The 18,468-nt window shown below is 38.6% G+C and overlaps 1 protein-coding gene across 4 annotated transcripts; it reads left to right on the forward strand.

The window, feature by feature from the left end:
- The first annotated feature begins 2,328 nt into the window (after nt 1-2,328).
- Nucleotides 2,329-16,312, forward strand: MCTS1 (MCTS1 re-initiation and release factor). Of its 4 annotated transcripts, none has more exons than XM_045471084.1 (6): nt 2,329-2,663; nt 3,840-3,992; nt 4,542-4,639; nt 8,321-8,454; nt 11,114-11,181; nt 11,477-12,153. In XM_045471084.1, the coding sequence occupies exons 1-6, from the start codon at nt 2,653-2,655 to the stop codon at nt 11,604-11,606; spliced, it is 594 nt and encodes a 197-aa protein (XP_045327040.1). In that variant the 5' UTR covers nt 2,329-2,652; the 3' UTR covers nt 11,607-12,153. The 4 variants fall into 4 exon arrangements, with proteins under 4 accessions (XP_045327040.1, XP_045327042.1, XP_045327038.1 ...); XM_045471086.1 differs by lacking the exon at nt 11,477-12,153 and adding an exon at nt 12,167-12,368 and having other exon boundaries at nt 2,338-2,663; XM_045471082.1 differs by lacking the exon at nt 2,329-2,663 and adding an exon at nt 2,704-3,282 and having other exon boundaries at nt 11,477-12,155.
- Nucleotides 16,313-18,468: the final 2,156 nt, after the last annotated feature.

Genomic DNA, 18,468 nt, shown 5'->3' on the forward strand with positions numbered 1-18,468 from the left:
TCCCATTTTAAAGATCTATGACAATTTCTCAGAGAAATAAAGCAACTTTCCCAAAGCCATAAAGCTAATAAATCTTGAAATATGTTTCGCCTAAGAAAATAAACTGTATTTTTTTTTAAAGATTTTTAAGTAATCTCTACACCCAACGTGGGCTTTGAACCTACAACCCCAAAATCAAGAGTTGCATGCTCTACTGACTGAGCCAGCCAGGAGCCCTCAGTATGATCTTTTTTACACTCATCTCAAATCACTTAATACCTGTTTATTTCTGTTTTAATGTATTTGTTGTTACATGGCACGCTCCCAGGGTGATGTGCCAGGAGAGGAAAGCTATTTGGCAAGAAGCCTGACAGTGTAGCACCAACCACAGCTTGGGGTCTGGGCTTCAGTTTTACATGTTCATAAACTCAATATTCTAAATGTCATAGAGTTGATTGATGCCAGGAATGTGGAGTCATGCTAAGGAAGTTGACAAGAGACTGATGTATAAACCAAAATGACAGTTCATTAATTTACAAAGATGAACAATTGTGCATGAGGATTTGAAAATAGCGAATTCTTGCCAGGCAGGTCTTCATGAGAAGCTAAATTATAATTAGAAGATCGTTCTTACCATAGAATCCAGGAAAAGTGAGTTAGTTGTACAATTCAAATACATACGTTTGTTGTGATTGCTCTAAGTGCCTATCTCCCCAATATATACTATTTGCTCCCTGGAGACTGGTTTGTTTGTTTTACATGTGAGTGCAAATCCACTCCACCACCTGGGTGGTGTCTGTTTAGTTAGGTTTTGTACGTTTCTATAGTTTCTTGGCTATTTTTTAAAAAGTAGGCTTTATGCCCAATGTGGAGCCCAACACGGGGCTTGCACTTACAACCCTGAGATTAAGACCTGAGCTGAGATCTCCAGTCAGTCTGCTTAACCTCTGCTTAATTGACTGACCCAGCCAGGCATCCCGATTCACTCTTTTTTTTGAAGTTACACTAGTAAAACGTGTTTAACTGTTACCTCTCTCTCTTTTTAAATAAAGTTTATTTATTCATTTGGAGAGAGAGAGAGACAGATGGAAAGCAGGGGAGGAGCAGAGAGAGGGAGAGAATCCCAAGCAGACCAGGAGCTGTCAGCACAGAGCTCCACTCAGGGCTCAAGGCTCATCTCACCAATCGAGATCATGACCTGAGCCGAAATCAAGAGTTTGTCGCTCAACTGACTGAGCCACCCAGGTGGCCCTAACTATTATCTCTTCAATCGGATTAGTCTGAGGGTGCCTGGGTTGCATAGTTAAGTGTCCCACTCTTTAAAAAAAAAAATTAATGTTTTATTATTTGTTGAGAGAGAGAGAGCAAGCATCAGTGGGGGAGGGACAGAGAGAGAGAGAGAGAGAGAGAGAGAGAGAGAGAGAGAGACACAGAATCTGAAGCAGGCTCCGGGATCCAAGCTGTCAGCACAGAGCCCGATGCGGGGCTCAAACTCAGGAGCCGTGAGATCATGACCTGAGAGGAAGGCAGCCGCTCAGCCGACTGAGCCACCCAAGCGCCCCAAGCGTCCCACTCTTAATTTGGACTGAGGTCAGGATCTCAAAGTTCCTGGAACTGAATCACTCCCCCCACCCCGTCCCCTCAGGCTCTGCAACCACAGCGCAGAACCTGCCTGGGATTGTCTCTCTCCCTCTCCCTGCCCCTCCCCTGCTCATGCGCACATGCACGCTTTCTCTTTCTCTCAAAAATAAATAAACATTAAAAAAATTAATCTTGTATTACTTGCCTAGAGACCATTTTATCGACAAGGAAATTACCTCCCTTGAGTTATAGCCCAATTTATAGGTATGGGGATGAGGCAGGGGACAACAACCGAATGAATAATTCTATGTGGTCACCTCACTATGGCTGGTGAGTGTGGCTGCCAGATTAAAATACAGGACGTCCAATTAAATTCAGATAACAAAGAAATTTTAAAAATATAAGTATGTCCCAAAAATCGCATGAGGTGCAAACTAAAAAAAAAAAAAACAAAAGAACAAAACAAAACAAAACAATTCACTGTTTACCTGAAATTCAAAAATTGGATGTCCTGTATTTTTGTTTGCTAAACCTGGCAAGCCCACGAGTACATTAACAAGATGCCGTGAGGCTTGCCTGGGTTCCCGGTGGTCGGTAAGCACCAGTCCATTCGGTTGTTTCGGGGAACAAAAATCGTTCCCATTAGAGAAATTGCTTAGGTTAACAGCAGGTAGCAACCAAACACAGAACACTCTTGACCCTTTGAGGAGCCCGTAACTGACGCAACTGCCATAAATGCTGCCTTGGTTGACTTCCCCGCCCCCTTCATTCTTCTCTTCCTGCAACCAGAATGTTTGCTCTATCTCTTCTTCCCTTTCTAGTCCCGCCCTTCCAGCTCTCCTCTCTGGAGAGGAATCGGTAGCCCCAAAAGAGTCGGCAAAAATGCCGACGTGTTCAGAGGAGCGGAAGTAGTCACATTTCACTGAGAACCGTAAAGTGCGGCTGTCTGTCTCCCTTTCCGGATAACGACAACAGCTCTTGACTGTCAGTGCCGGCCTTCCTCGTGTGAAGGGATCTGCCGGACCCTTGCTAATTCAATTTTTTCCCCCCATTCCGGGCCCTTCCCTATCGTCGCCCCCTTCACCTTGGATCATGTTCAAGAAGTAAGGACATGCTGTGGGCTCCACTGGCTGCTCACAAAGTCGGTGGGGTGGGGGTGGGGAAGAGGGCGAGAGCAAAGATCCTCTTTCTCTCTCCCCCGCCCCTGCCATCCTTCCTCACTAAGGTTTTCTGGAGTACTATGCTCTTACTCGCAACTTGCAACATTTAAGCTTTCCATCCCTAATCTTCAGTCGGGTTTTGATCTTCCCACCCTCGTTTTCTTTTTCCTTACTCCTCTTTTTCTTTTGCCTCCTCTCCCAGTCCTATCGCCATCCCTAGGGTTCTACCAATCACATCCTTGTACTGTGATTTAAGGGTATATCCTCTTTAGCTGAGAGGAGAGCCCTGCACTCACTGCCATATGTTTATTAGTTATGAACTGAATAAGGGAAGGCTTGACTTCCTGGGTCATGGGAGTGAAGGAGTCTGGGTGACAGGAAGCAAGCGGCCTGTCATGCCTATTGCCTAGCTGCCAGATTAACCTTGTCTTGAAAATAGCGTGATTGCCCCATAGGCTACTCAGTATAAGGAAGACAAAAATTCTTTGGGAACCTACTTAGTGGGTTTGCCTTCCAGATTTGGTAGACGCAAAAAGCAAAGGGGGAACATGGGCAAAGGAAGGTGGGTTTTGTGCATGACATTTTGAGCAAAAATAAATAGAAATCTTAGAAGTCATCGTCATCACTTAAAAAAAAATCTCAGCAGATTACATAGCCTAGCAGGGGCTAATTGCCTAGGTTTTATTTGGGTTGGTCTTTTGTATCTCAATGCTCGAGGGTTTTTTGTTTTATTTTACTTTTTTTGTTTTTGTTTTTGTTTTTTTGTACACAGGTTTTGTTATAGGTGGGAAACTGTTTCTTCCTGGGTAGAATTGAGTAGGGTTTTCCAGGAAGGGCATTTGTGTAGCTGATTACAGATTATAATGTGAAATATGCCTCACATCCTCCCACCTGCCCCTCCCCTTCATTGTGTATACATGACAGTTTAATATTGTATTAAGACACTGGTTTTGTGCTGGACAGAATAAAAGGGAAATTATATTAAAACAATTTATTTCATAATTATTTTAGACATCTAAATACTTGGGAATAGATGACTAATTAAAACAATATTTTTAGCTATTCTGATATTTTTGCTTAGAAATCCCTTTTTTTTTCCTTGCAAAAATCATTTGACAGATTTGATGAAAAAGAAAACGTGTCTAACTGCATCCAGTTGAAAACCTCAGTTATAAAGGGTATTAAGAACCAATTGATAGAGCAATTTCCAGGTATTGAACCATGGCTTAATCAAATCATGCCTAAGAAAGATCCTGTCAAAATGGTTCGATGGTAAGTCTTTATTTATCTCTATGCACAGCTCAGAATAGCTTAATATTGTATGATTAGATTGCACTCATAAAAAATGGAATTATTGTCACATTAACCATTGGTAGATTATAGGAGCAGATAAATAGAATAATTCTAAAACAATATTCGTATTGTCAAGTGTTTCTTCATGTTTGTGAAAAATGTGGCTTTGTGTACTAATTGTTTTATTAAAGAGTTAAATGTTTTTATTCAGACTTGGATTTAATTTATTTCAGTTTGTACTGTAAATATTTGTTTTATTGAATTATCTAACGATGAAATTAAAATAACAAAATGTGAAATACAATTACAGTAGATCAAAAAAAATTTTTTTTTCTACTGGACTGGTATGGTAGATGAAACAATTTAAATAATGTTTTTTTTTTGCCTGGATATTTAATGAAATTAAAAAGAGGCTGCAGTATCTTTGTATATATATGTTTCATATTTGTTATTATTTAAAGGGTGTTTGGTATATTCATTTTTTGAAGAAAATATCTAACTTGGTACTTTGTGACATTTGTCTTACAGCCATGAACATATAGAAATCCTTACAGTAAATGGAGAATTACTGTTTTTTAGACAAAGAGAAGGGCCTTTTTATCCAACCCTAAGGTTACTTCACAAATGTAAGTCTTGTTAGAAAATACATATTTGGGGAAATGGAAAGATATAAGGGGAGTTGAAAGTGACTTCTGGTACTTAACTTATTTATTAATACTAGGTGATATGGGGTATGAAACTAAAATGAATCCCCGTCTTGTGGTAAATCTGAAAAATGCATATTGTCTCATTATGCGGTCCAGAAAGGCCAAGAAAGAACATTCATTCATTCATTCAGCAAGTATTTATTGAACTTCTATGTGTCAGGTACTGAGCTAGGTACTGAGAATATGATGGGAAGCAAAGGCAGACATGGTCGCTGTCCTTATGAAGCTCACAGTCTAGTTGGAAGAATAGACAATTAGATCATTACATGAATGTTTATTCACAGACTGTGATAAGTGCTGTGAGCACTTCCGTTTTTTAAGTTCGTATCTAGATATGCCTCCTAGAGATTAACTCTGTCTAAGGGAAAGCATTGGCTAATTGCGGTAGTCCCAGTTATTGTTAGTTGGGTGGCAAGGTCAGCTGTTGTGAAACAAAATAATGTTTGTTACATACCTACATTTGCACATTTTAGATTGAGTACATTACAAAAGAAAATTCAAAGGAGATAAAATCCTGGTGCACAAGAGGTTTTCAACTGTGAAGTTAAAATTTCTGCTTTTCAAACCAGTGTCTTTCTGGCATTCTAGCCAAGAGGCAGAAAGAAGGGGAGTGACTGGAAGGCTGTGTAGGTGGTAGTGGTAACTTAATGAGTTTGGTTTTTGGTAAGATGAGATAAATTTTGAATTACATGGTGGAGCAGAGGTCTGGAGCAGTGAGGCAAATCTTAAAAGAGGTGAATCGTTTTAGTATTTATAAAGAATTATTTACAATTACTTGACTAAGTATTGATTTCATCAGGTTAAAAAAGTACATTGAAGAGAAACAGTCCTGATGCAGTGGAAAAAGCTTAAAATGAAAATATTCTGGTGGCGTTAATTCCTACTCAACTAAAAGAGGACAAAGTACTCAAATGTATTGCATGAATCTAGATTAGATCCTGGTTTGAAAAGCAAAATTCAAGCCCTCCCTCTTCCCCCACAAAAAAGATAAAAAACACTTTCTTAGGGCTCTTGGGGGGAACTCTGAATATGGTTTGGCTATAAGACAATATTGTGGGACTATTGTTACAGTTTTAGGTATGATAATAGTATTGTGGTTATGTAGGAGAATGACTATTTTTAGGTGATATGTGCTTATTTATGGTGAAGCATTATGTTTGAAATTTCAAATGGTAGAGGACAAAATGTGTGTGCATAAATAGAGATAAAGCAAACAGAGCAAAGCGTTAATGAACAATTATTCAATCTCAGTGGGTGGCGTCCAAGTATTCATTGAACTATTCTTTGTTTTTCATTTTTTGATGTTTGTTTATTTTTGAGAGAGAGAGACACACACTTACACCACAGGCAGGGGAGGGGCAGAGAGAGAGAGAGGGAGACACAGAATCTGAAACAGGCTCCAGGCTCTGAGCTGTCAGCACAGAGCCCAATGCAGGGCTGGAACTCTGAAGGGCAAGATCATGACCTGAGCTGAAATTGGACGCTCAACTGACTGAGCCACTCAGGCACCCCTTCATCAAACTATTCTTAATGGTTTTCCTGTATGTTAAGCATTTGTATAATAAGTTGGAATAGAAGGATGTTCCTATTTAATAATATTTTGCTGGGAACCAACCTTTTAGAACATCCTAAAGTTATTGATGTGCAAGAAGCAGGATAATATGGTGGTTAAAAGCATACTTGGAGTTAGGCAGACCTGGGTTCAATTTCCAGTGTGTGTCACTTTTGCCAGGCCACTTAAACAGGTCATCACTTGTTTAAGCCTTATTTCCTTTTTTTTTTTAAAGATTTTTTTAAATTTTTAAATAATCTTTACACGCAACACAGGGCTTGAACTCACAACCCCAACTTCAAGATTTGCATGGTCTACCCACTGAGCCAGCCAGGCACTCCTTAAGCTATATTTCCTTATCTTTTAAAAAAATGGATACATTGTATATCATATCTCCCAGGATTGTGAGGATTAAATGAGATTCGTGCGTGCAGTGCCTGGAACACAGTAATGGCTCAATATATGATAGCCATTGTAATGATGTAGTAATTGTTAAGTAACTGTCCACTGCTACTGTATATTATCATCATCATGCTCAAGATCATCATCATCATCATTATTATTAAAGGGCAGGTATTAATGAGGATGGAGAACTAGAAAACAAATTATGTTTGTTTCAGGTTTCTTTTTTTCAATAAGATGTTTAAATTAATATGTAGTCTTGGTAGAAAAAATACTTATACTCTGAATAGTGGGAGGGCTAGTGGTAAGACATTAAAGTGAATGAATTTTACCAATTATTAATATTCCTAGAAAGCCCTGAGAGGTCTAAAAAATCCCCGCCGCCCCCCCCCCCCGCCCCTGCCCAGCCATTGTTTTGAATCTTTCAGGGATCCTTTAATCCTTAGATTATGACACACACACACACACACACACACACACAAATAAATTTTTTGGGATTATAAAAGGAATTTGTGTTCATTCTAGAGAATTGGAAAGTGCAGAAATAGGATCACCTGTATTCCTATGACCTAGAGATAACCATGGTTAGTATGTTGGTGTACTTCCATCCAATTATTTCCTATATTGTGTATGTGTGTTTATATATTTTTTCCTTTTTTAAAAATATTTTTTCCTTTTTAAATTGGGCTCTCCGTTAAATAGCTTTTAATTAATTGACTTTATTTTTTAGGGCAGTTGTAAAATGGAGCAGAAAAAAGAGTTCCCATATACTTCCTACCACCCTTCCCTTATTATTCTTTGGTGTCATGCATTTGTTATGACTGATGAACCAATATCGATTCATTATTATTAACCAAAGTCCATAGTTTACATTAGGGTTCATTTTTTGCATTGTACATTTGGTGGGTTTTACCAAATGCATAATGTCATGTATCCATTGTTACAGTATCACTATGATACTGTCATATGATAGTATCATAGTATAATTTATTGCCCTAAGAGTCCTCTGCTCCACTTATTTGTCCCTTCCTGCTTTTTCTCCTCTCACTCCCTAGCAACCACTGATCTCTTTGGTATTTTTTTTATTTTACTTTTTTCCTCTTAACATTATATTATGAACATTTCCCAGAGTAATACATATTTTCCAAAAGTATTGTTCTATTATATACGTACTATAGACATACCTTAAGTCATTTATCTCTTCATTGTTGGACATTGAGGTTGATTCCAGTTTATTTTTATTGTAAATAATAGTGCTGCAATGATTATATTTCTGCCTAAATATATTGTATACCTCTAATGTTTTCTTAGGATAAAGTCCTAGAAAGAGAATTACCAAGTCAAAGAGTATGAACCTTTTCAAGGCTGTTGATACATGTTGCCACGTAGTCCTAAAGAAAAGTTGTGCTCCATTATAAGCCTTCTAGCAGTGTATGAAAATGCTAGTTTTCCTAAACTCTTGCAAGCACTGGGAATTACTTTTGTTAAAAATATTTATCAACTTGATAAATGAAGGATGGTGTTTCAGTTTTATTTTGCATTTTTCAGAATACTGTAATTTTGGGAAATATTTGCTCATGTCCTTTGCCTTTTTCTGTTGAGTCATTAGTCTCATTAATTTATGTGATGTATTTCTTTTCTTCTAGATCCTTTTATCCTGCCACACCAGCAGGTTGATAAAGGAGCCATCAAATTTGTTCTCAGTGGAGCAAATATCATGTGTCCAGGCTTAACTTCTCCTGGAGCTCAACTTTACCCTGCTGCAGTAGATACAGTTGTTGTATCCTTCCCAGGCTATAACTGCTGAAAAATGTATTCACAGTATTTTTGTCATTACTGGAAGATCTATCACCCAAGAGAAGATTAGATGTACTTTTCTGGAGGTTACCGCTACTGTTGTCTCATGACTTTCTTGTTACATTTCAAGATGTGGGAAAAAACATCATTTCAGCCTTTCTTGTTGCGTTTCAATGTGTGGGAAATAACATCATTTCTGTGTCCCATCTTAGAAGTTAAATGGGAACAAGTAATAAGAAGTCCCAGCTGCATTCCAGCCCAGTTACTGCCCAATGTTATCAGACTCAGGACACAGTATAAAACTTGATTATTTTTTAAAATGTTTATTTATTTGTTTTGGGAGAGAGTGTGCGTGTGTGCAAGTAGGGGAGGGGCAGGGAGAGAGGGAGAGAGAGAATTCCAAGCCGGTCCCATGCTGTTAGCACAGAGCCCAATGCGGGGCTCAAACCCACGAACTGTGAGATCATGACCTGAGCTGAAATCAAGGTTTGGACGCTTAACTGACTGAGCCACCAGGCACCCCTGAAACTCTAGATTATTAATGGAGAGGCTATATATGATATGATTGGATCACTTCTTTAGACATCAGCTTGCTACTTTTAAAATTTTTTTAAATGTTTATTTTTGAGAGAGAGAGACAGAGCGTTAGCAGGGGAGGGGCAGGGAGAGAGGGAGACACAGAATCTGAAGCAGGCTCCAGGCTCTGAGCTGTCAGCACAGAGTCTGACATGGGGCTCAAACTCAAACTGCAAGATCATGACCTGAGCCAAAGTGGGATGCTTAACTGATTGAGCCGCCCAGGCGCCCCCATCAGCTTGCTACTTTTATAGTTGGCTTATCCATATACACTGGAGTAAAAGCACTCAAAAGGGAAAATAGCTTAGGCACCAGGTAGAGTGTTAGAAGTGGGTAGTGGGAAATACTGACAATCCCCAACTTTTATATTACAGATCATTTTTTTTTTTTTTTAATTTTTTTTTTTCAACATTTATTTTTTGGGGGGGACAGAGAGAGACAGAGCATGAACGGGGGAGGGGCAGAGAGAGAGGGAGACACAGAATTGGAAACAGGCTCCAGGCTCTGAGCCATCAGCCCAGAGCCTGACGCGGGGCTCGAACTCACAGACCGCGAGATCATGACCTGGCTGAAGTCGGACGCTTAACCGACTGCGCCACCCAGGCGCCCCTATATTACAGATCATTTTTAAGTTGGATGTTTGGGCCTCAGAACATATTTTCTCAAAGATAAATGTTAAAGTTTCAGATAGTCCTTAAAACTCATGATGTAACTGAGTAATTTTGCATAATTTTCATTTCTACAGTGGTGTTTAGCTATATTCTAGATCAAATAGGTTTTTGTCAACTAGTCTGGAGAGGAGGAGATCTTCTCTTTTGTCATAAAGGGGCCATTTGCATCAGGTTGAGAAAATACTTGGTAGGTATAGGGAAATCACTGTAGAGTGGGAAGGCCATTGGAGTGGGTTTAAGAGTGTGTCCTGTACTTGAAGGAGACTGTCTAGTCTCCCGACACTGCCCAGTGTCCTCTGTGTGGCAGTTATGTTTAAGGGGTAGATTGTATAAGGTGTATGTTGGTACCTTAGGAACAGCTTGTGTCGACAGAGATACTGGTCACATAATAGGTGCTCAAATATTTTTGGAACGCTGAGTCTATGAATTGAAAATGAGATGGAGAAAAGTATTCTGTGAGGACAGGTTTTCTTTTTAATGTTTCTGACTTTTCTAAGTGTTGTAGGTTTATAGTTCTGGAGATTCTCTTAAATGGAAGAATTTTCAAGTGCCTAACCTTTGCTTTTAAAGTAATTTTTATTTTGAAATAATTACAGACTTTTAGATAGTTGCAAAACTAGTGCAGGGAGATACTGTGTACCCTGGGAATTTTGCTTTGTAAAATATGTACTGCAATGTGTAACATTCTAAATGCTTCAAATGATAACCAGGAACATTTTGGTTGTTCTAGAAAGGTTGAAACACACACTGGGTTGTTACAGATAGACTGGGGGTATAATTATTATTTTAATGTGTCCATGGGGCACCTGGGTGGCTCAGTCGGTTAAGCGACCGACTTCGGCTCAGGTCACGATCTCACGGTCCGTGAGTTCGAGCCCCGCGTCGGGCTCTGTGCTGATTGCTCAGAGCCCGGAGCCTGTTTCAGATTCTGTGTCTCCCTCTCTCTCTGACCCTCCCCCGTTCATGCTCTGTCTCTCTCTGTCTCAAAAATAAATAAACGTTAAAAAAAATTAAAAAAAAATGTGTCCATTACATAAAACCGGCATTCATTGATTACAACATTAGAACAAATCATGTTTATTTATTTCACAGTTTTTAATATTTACATGAAAAATTTTATCTTTTTTGCAGGTCTCATTTTGGTTTTGTTGGCATTGGGTTATGGTATTAACATTTAACTTAAAAACCAAGAATGATTATTAGATTCATTCATTTAGCATTTATTGAATATTTACAATGTGCCCACAGACTCTGCTAGGTCTCTGCCCTCAATTGAGTTGATGGTCTGGGTGAGGATACAAGATGGGTTCAAAGTGGCTTAACTAGTAACGTGATCATTGTTTGATACCCCCTCTCCAAGGCATTTTGATAGTTTTCTTAGCTATGTGTTTTCAGGCAATCATGGCAGAAGGAAAACAGCATGCTCTGTGTGTTGGAGTCATGAAGATGTCTGCAGAAGATATGTAAGTCTCACATTAGGCCCCCTTGGCTTTTGAGAAAGGGTAACCTATGCGGGAAGCATCAGAATTACAGGTGAAATTTGCTGTCATTCATATCACATCTTACAAATACTTAAGCACAGAAGCCTCGTTTCTGATTTTTCCAGACACTTTGGAAGCCATTGAAACCTATTTTGTCTCCAGGATTACATTCTTTCTTAAGCACTCTGAAAAGAACCGGGTGCCAACACAGCTGTTTTATATGTATGTGTGTGGTATTTTAGGAAATAACAAAATTTTTTTTTGTTTGCGAGAGAAGGTATACACGCACGCGCTTGCGTGTGGATGCGGGAGTAGGGACAGAAGGAGAGGGAGAGAGAGAATCCCAAGCAGGCTCCATGCCCAGCGCAGAGCCTGATGCTGCCTCATCTCACACCATGAGGTCATGACCCGAGTCGAAATCAAGAGTCAGATGCTTAACTGAGTGAGCCCCGCAGGTGCCCCAGGAACTTTTTATTCAGTATGACTTAAATTTTTAATTGGGGGGAAGAATGTTGTGCTACTAATTTTTAAAACCGTGACACAGTTCAGCACCACATGGTATTTATCTTCTATTTTGACCTAGTAGTATAGATTATTAAGGAAGTATTAAAGATATTTACCAAAACGTAGTCAATATATTGAAAAACTTGGAACTCATTTGACGACCAAATTAATCCTGTTAATTTTGTTCCACAGTCAATTACAACACTCTGATGTTCTCCTGGTATGGTGACATCATTACTTTGTTTCTATAAGGCCCACTAGTTAGATCACTAGAATCATTTTAAGACAGGAACTGCAGCAGAGTAATGTCATTTAATGTAGTCAATAACGTTAATGTAATAAATAAATTCCCTGCATGGGGCTCAATAATTGCAAAATAGCAATGCACTCGGAATTATATTTACCATAAGTAAGCCTATAAAAATTCATAACAATATGTTTATGTGCTTTTCTCCTTCCACAGTGAGAAAGTCAACAAAGGAATTGGCATTGAAAATATCCATTATTTAAATGATGGGCTGTGGCATATGAAGACATATAAATGAGCCTCAGAAGGAATGCACATGGCTAAATATGGATATTGTGCTGTATCTGTGTTTGTGTGTGTGACAGCATGAAGACAGTACCTCTGTGGTTATGCTGAATAAATTCAACAGATGCTAAAATTCTGTTAGCTTCAAAAATTATTTTAATTTTTCTTAAAGTCCAGTTAAAATTGGGTAGCAGACTTGGACATTAAGAGGTATCTGGTAAGTAATCAAACTCAGACAACTTAATGTCCTTTCTTAGGCCAATAATGTAAAATTGAAGGGCAGGACTTGGTAGATGAACCTGCCGACCTCCCAGAGAATCTGGCTACTTAATGGGGCTGGAAGCTGGACTGGGAATTTTCTCCTATTACCCTAGAAATGCCTCTTCTCTTTTGTGTGTGTTTTTTGTTTGTTTGGTTGTCATTTTTAAACTTTTCATTATGGAAAATTTCAAGCATATATAAAAGTACGTGGGGAATAGTAGTATAATGGACCTTTTCTGTATCTGTCACCCAGCTTCAATTCATGGCAAATCTTACTTCATCTATATCTCATTTACTCCTTCCCCACCCCACTCCCTGATTATTTTGAAGCAAATCCCAGATATCTCATTTTATCCACAGTAACTTAAATATGTATCTTTAAAAGCTAAATTTTTTTAAAAACATCATTACACCTAAAATATCGTTATCACACCCCAAAAAAGAACTATTTCTTAATATGATCAAATATCTTGTTTAAATATGTGACAAATGAACTTGATTGCCTCTCTTTTTCATTTTTTTAACCATTGGTTTGCTTGAAATTGGTACCAGACAAGGTCCATATATTGCATTTAGTTGTTATTTATTTAAGTCTCTTAATCTAGAAGGTCTCCCTTTGTATTTTCCCTTTAAATTAATTATTGAAGGAATCTGGTTGTTTTGTCTTACAGAGTTTTCTCCCACATTCTGGATTTTGTTGATTGTATCGCTGTAAAGTAATTTAACTTGTTTTTATGTCCCCTGTATGACCTGTACACAGATAGGCTTGAAGAGATTCAGGTTCAATTTATTTAGTGCCCTGGCCTGAAGCTGGGTAAACTCATACTACACAGATGCCCAGAACTTCCAGATTTGGGTTCTTACTGTATTCCCCCAAAGAGCGTGTATGTCCTATCCTAAGTGGCATATGAAGGCCATGGACTTATTTCAGTAAGAACAGTAAGCTCTTTTGGAAGTTAAAGGAGCAGTTATGAATTTACATAGTGACAATAGGCATTTCTTCCTAATAATCTCGCTGTTCTAGTGTCTCAGCCATTTTCATTTGGTTGTTTACAAGTATGTGACATGTGGTTTTATTTTTCAGATGGATACAGACATTTACAAGATTGTGGTGACCTGTGTTACAGTTAGAAGTTGGTGAGAAAGGTGAGGGTGGATAGTAAAAAGAGGGAGACCATTTGGCTGGCTGTTGCAGCTGGGCCTCCCAAGATACAACATAGGTGAAGGTTGTAGATCCAGGGTCTGACCCTCAGACTGAGAAACCATCTCCCACTAAATGAAACTTGTAAGACTTGGAGATTCCCACATTAGAATGTAAATGTGTTCATCTATAGTGCTAAGTCTGCTTAGGGTAAACAATTAGGAAACTGGAAGTTTCTTGGTGAACTTGGATAAGAGTAAAGGAAGGTTGAAAATTTGGGGGAGTATTTCATCTGGGCTGGGGTAAGGCTTAGAGAATTTTTCTTGCTTCATCATTAGTTACAATGCTTATGTCTGCCAAAATCTTTCCTAGCCCATAGAGGTGCCCTGATATTTTACTTTCTATAGCCTTTTGAAGTTCTTTGTAGAATATTTGCTTTTGTTATGACAGTTATATCCTACAACTTTCCGTATTGTTACATTTTCCTATTTATTCCTGGTGTATAAAAGTGTAAATAGTCTCCTCAGTAGCCCATTTATAAATCCTCTTTCCGGGTATGTTTCTTCAGCAGGTCTCATGTTATGTTGACTTACTGGTTTCAAAGTCAGATGTCTTTCCATTTGAGGGATGAGACGCCCTATTTGAGGCCTGTAGCACCTGGTGTTCTTAAGAAGAAAATATCTGAGTCACTGATGTCAAAACCGAACTTTGAACCTTTATTGTTGGTACTAAGTTAATGTTAATTGACCAAGATTGCCTATGGAGTGATGGCAATGAAAACAAAGCACTCGCATATTAGAGAAGTTAAAACCTTTAATTGCCTGGTTTCTGAAATAATTTATCCTTGTTTCTAACCACTGTTAACAGTGGGTGTACGGAACACTTTAAAAATATTTAACATCATCATCTGTGCTTGTTTTTCCTACTATGCTGAGGTACAGTGACTGTGTTGCCTTGGTGATGTGGACTAAATATGTATGTTTTCTCCTTCCCCTGGGTCTGAGGCCTCAGGTCATGGTGTTAATCAGGGGTGTCACTCTACACTGGGAGCCTGATCAGTTTCTAAGCATAAGGTCGTGCAGGAAAGCTAATTCAAAGAGGTTAAACTAGCATGTCAGCCTCTTTGTGCTGCGTTTAAAGGAAACTTAGTTTACCCACATTCCTGAGATTACGAATACAGGGAGAGCCTGTTTTCTCTCAGGCAATGTGTCTTCGGTTCATTTTTAGTTTCCAAATTAATTTTGTGTCAAGTCAGCCTACAATCTTGCCATTTCTGTGTATATGACATCCTTAGTCAGCCAAGGTCAGTTCAGCTCAATGGACATTTATTGAATATTTGCTAGCTTCTAGGTGACGTGACACAAAGATGAATAATACACAGGTGGCCCTTGCCCTTAAGGAGCTTCCAGTCTAGTGGGTAAATTGACATTTAAGAAAACCTGGGTAATGGTTACAGCCCAATACCAATTTATAAAGCCACTGGGAAGTTACTAATACTTTTCCAATTTCAGTCACTAAAATTTGCAAATTACACATGAGCTAAATATAAAAATATTGCTTAGATTGTATCCAATGTGAGAAGGTTAAAAAAATCCAGATGTCTTGGAGTTGCAAGGATTGAGCATTCCAACTCAAAGGTTGTCCCATTGTGCAATAATATAAAGGCCTGTTCAGCCCTCTTCTAGCAGACTATTATAGTGGTTTGGTGGTGGTTTGTTGGCAGCTGCATTTTTCCTTTTCTTGTTCTTTTTTTTTGTGTGTGAATGTTCTGGACCCAAAACAGGCAGCTGGATTTATCCCAGGGGTAGTCATGAACATTTCCAATTTGAGATTTGATAGTCCCCAAACAGAAGGTCATATGGCATTTGTCAAATAATGATTATATCTAGCCAAGTTCCTCCTCTGCATACAAATCAGCTACTGAGGATACAGTATTTCTAAGCATAGTGCTTCGGAAGATAAAAGAATGGCAAATGACTCAATTTGCAGATGTGTTTCATTACAGTAAAATATTTCACTTTTTTGTTGTGAGAATATTAATCATGTAGCAATTATATATTAATGGGAATATGAAATGAATGTATACCCAAACAAAATATAGTAAATATTTTTAACTTTGTTTATCTAGGTTCCTTAATTTTGAGAATATGTCTCTCAAGGCTCTTCAGGAGACTCAAAATGTTCCAATTTCTAAAGGAGTATCCACTAAACCTGATTTATAATGAAAGGAAAAAAATGAAAATGCATGCATCCTGTGTCACTATAACCATCACTTCTGAGGTCTCAAGCAATCAGAAGCTTACTCAAGCTATAACCTGTAAGAATTAGGCCACTGAAATATATTTGGAAAGCCCTTCAGAACACTTGTGTTTAGTATGTTGTTAATTGTATTTAGATTAAATATAATTGTATTCTTAATATCTCAGTCTCTCAGCAACAGTTCTTAAAGAAATCCTGTCTTTCAACATGGAGACCGATGCGTGTAAATGTATATTTTGCATTATGTTTTTATACTTTTGTATGTATATTTTATTATGCTTTTTGTAGCAGGTAAAAGAATGACTACCTATAATGAACTATAACACTACTTTGTTTAATATTATATTAAAACTAATTAAGTACTTGTAAAGTACTGGAACTCCATCAGAACAGGAATGAATGAATGTGATTGAGAACCAGTTTTTAAATCTATATTGACACTATTAGACAGGTAGGTTGGTTGGGTTGATTGGTTGATTGGTTTAAAAGGTTGGCCTCTTGGAGAATATAATTTATGTATGGATAAATATACAGGAGATGATTTGCTGGAATTCTCCTGGTAATATCATGTTCATTAGAACAGGTCATGGGGAGGAAAAATAGATGAAAACATCCAAACTAATTAGTACTATTAATATTTGCCTCTTGGAGTGAAAAATGAAAGGACACCAAATTTTATCCTTGAATACTTTGAGAAATAAAAGATTAATTAGTGAAATAATTTCTAATTAAGGGGTGCCTGGGTGGCTTAGTCAGTTGGGCGTCTGACTCTTGATTTTGGCTCAGGTCATGGTCCCAGGGTCATGGGATCGAGCCCTACGTTGGGCTCTGTGCTGAGCATGGAGCCTGCTTAAGATTTTTTGTCTCTCTCTCTCTCCCCCCACCCCCCGCCTCCCTCTCTCTCTCTCTCTCTCTTCCCCTTCCCCACTCATGTGTGTGCACTCTCTAAAATTAAAAAATTTTTTTTCTAATTAAAACCCCAGTTGTTGGGGCGCCTGGGTGGCTCCGTCGGTTAAGCGTCTGACTTCAGCTCAGGTCATGATCTCATGGTTTGTGAGTTCGAGCCCCACATCAGGCGCTGTGCTGACAGCTCAGAGCCTGGAGCCTGCTTCAGATTCTGTGTCTCATTCTCTCTGCCCCTCCCTGACTTGTGCCCTGTCTCTATCAAAAATAAATAAATATAAAAACAAACAAACAAAAAAACCCAGTTGTTAAAGAATGACATGCCTCACTCTAATTAAATGAGTTATCCTATACATTTTAAAATTTCATTTTAAAAGTAAAACAAATCACGATTTCTACATCATATTTTTTATTGCTCTTCTTGTTCCATTCTTCAATTTTAAAGTACTTTAATTTCAGCCAATATGTAATAGAGGGGACTTTTGGGGTATAATCATTCACTCCCTTCAGGTTCATTGTAAGTGTTCCCAGAACTCTGTCATAGGGGGAAATAACTCTAAATCGAAAAGTTACAAAGATTAATTTTCTTTCCTTCTAATTTTTTTTTTTCAACCTTTATTTATTTTTGGGACAGAGAGAGACAGAGCATGAACGGGGGAGGGGCAGAGAGACAGGGAGACACAGAATCGGAAACAGGCTCCAGGCTCTGAGCCATCAGCCCAGAGCCCGACACGGGGCTCGAACTCACGGACCGCGAGATCGTGACCTGGCTGAAGTCGGACGCTCAACCGACTGCGCCACCCAGGCGCCCCTCTTTCCTTCTAATTTTAATGTTTTATCACAGGACTTGATTGTGAGTGATAACTATGAACTTTCATTTAATCTCCTATGATGAAATAAGTAATTTCTTCTGATTGTCACAAGCATATGAGCAAAAGACCGTTTTAAGCAATAAATCATGTAAGCGCTTTCTTGGAGGAAGTGCCATTTCTCCAAACATACTCCTTGAAAACAAATCAAATTCAGTTCCCTTTTTGCCTCAGGGAAAGCCATACTGGGGAGACTTTTGAGGTCGGGCAATCTGTTTTTATTCTTTCCACTTTTCTATTTCAAAAGGAGACTTTCTGTCTTTGTCGCCAAATGCTGGGGTTGTCCTAGGCTGATGCATGATAAAGCCCCCCCCCCCCCCCCCAGGCTTGGAAATTTGCAAACCAGTGAGATGATTTTGTGATGAACCTGCATGTTGGATTGATACTACCTGTGATTGAGCTTAAATTTGAGACAACTTTCAAAAGGAGCTGTGCACTTTCTATCAGGGCTTGAAATGTCTGTTTCTACGCACTGATGTCTTAATAATTTTTAGTTTCTCATGATCTGATTTTGTATGCACTTCTTGGTCTGGGTACTGTTTTCATCAGGTCAAAAGCTGCCCCATTCAGAATTCACTTTGTAAAGCCAAACTTCACTGTTCATTTAAACATCTGGACTAGGTTGGACAGGATGAGGAGGATGGGAGGAGAGTCCTTTTTGCCCTGTAGGCTCTGGAAGGTTTCTTAGAGAGTTGGTTTATCTAGGATTAGGAAAAAGTATGCTTTTGCATGACTAAGATCTTTCTGAAGTTTGCTTGTGTAAGCATTTTAGATTTCAGAAAGTTCAGCCTGAAATGTAT

The sequence above is a fragment of the Leopardus geoffroyi genome, chromosome X (genome assembly GCF_018350155.1).
Source record: "Leopardus geoffroyi isolate Oge1 chromosome X, O.geoffroyi_Oge1_pat1.0, whole genome shotgun sequence".
In the NCBI taxonomy this organism is placed as follows: domain Eukaryota; kingdom Metazoa; phylum Chordata; class Mammalia; order Carnivora; family Felidae; genus Leopardus; species Leopardus geoffroyi.

What these genes read in the sequence shown, in the direction of transcription:
- MCTS1 (XM_045471082.1), top strand. An exon ending in CTGCAGTAGATACAGTTGTT is followed by an intron (nt 8,455 to 11,113) that starts GTATCCTTCCCA and finishes ATGTGTTTTCAG; the next exon opens with GCAATCATGGCAGAAGGAAA. An exon ending in AAGATGTCTGCAGAAGATAT is followed by an intron (nt 11,182 to 11,476) that starts GTAAGTCTCACA and finishes TTGCGAGAGAAG; the next exon opens with GTATACACGCACGCGCTTGC.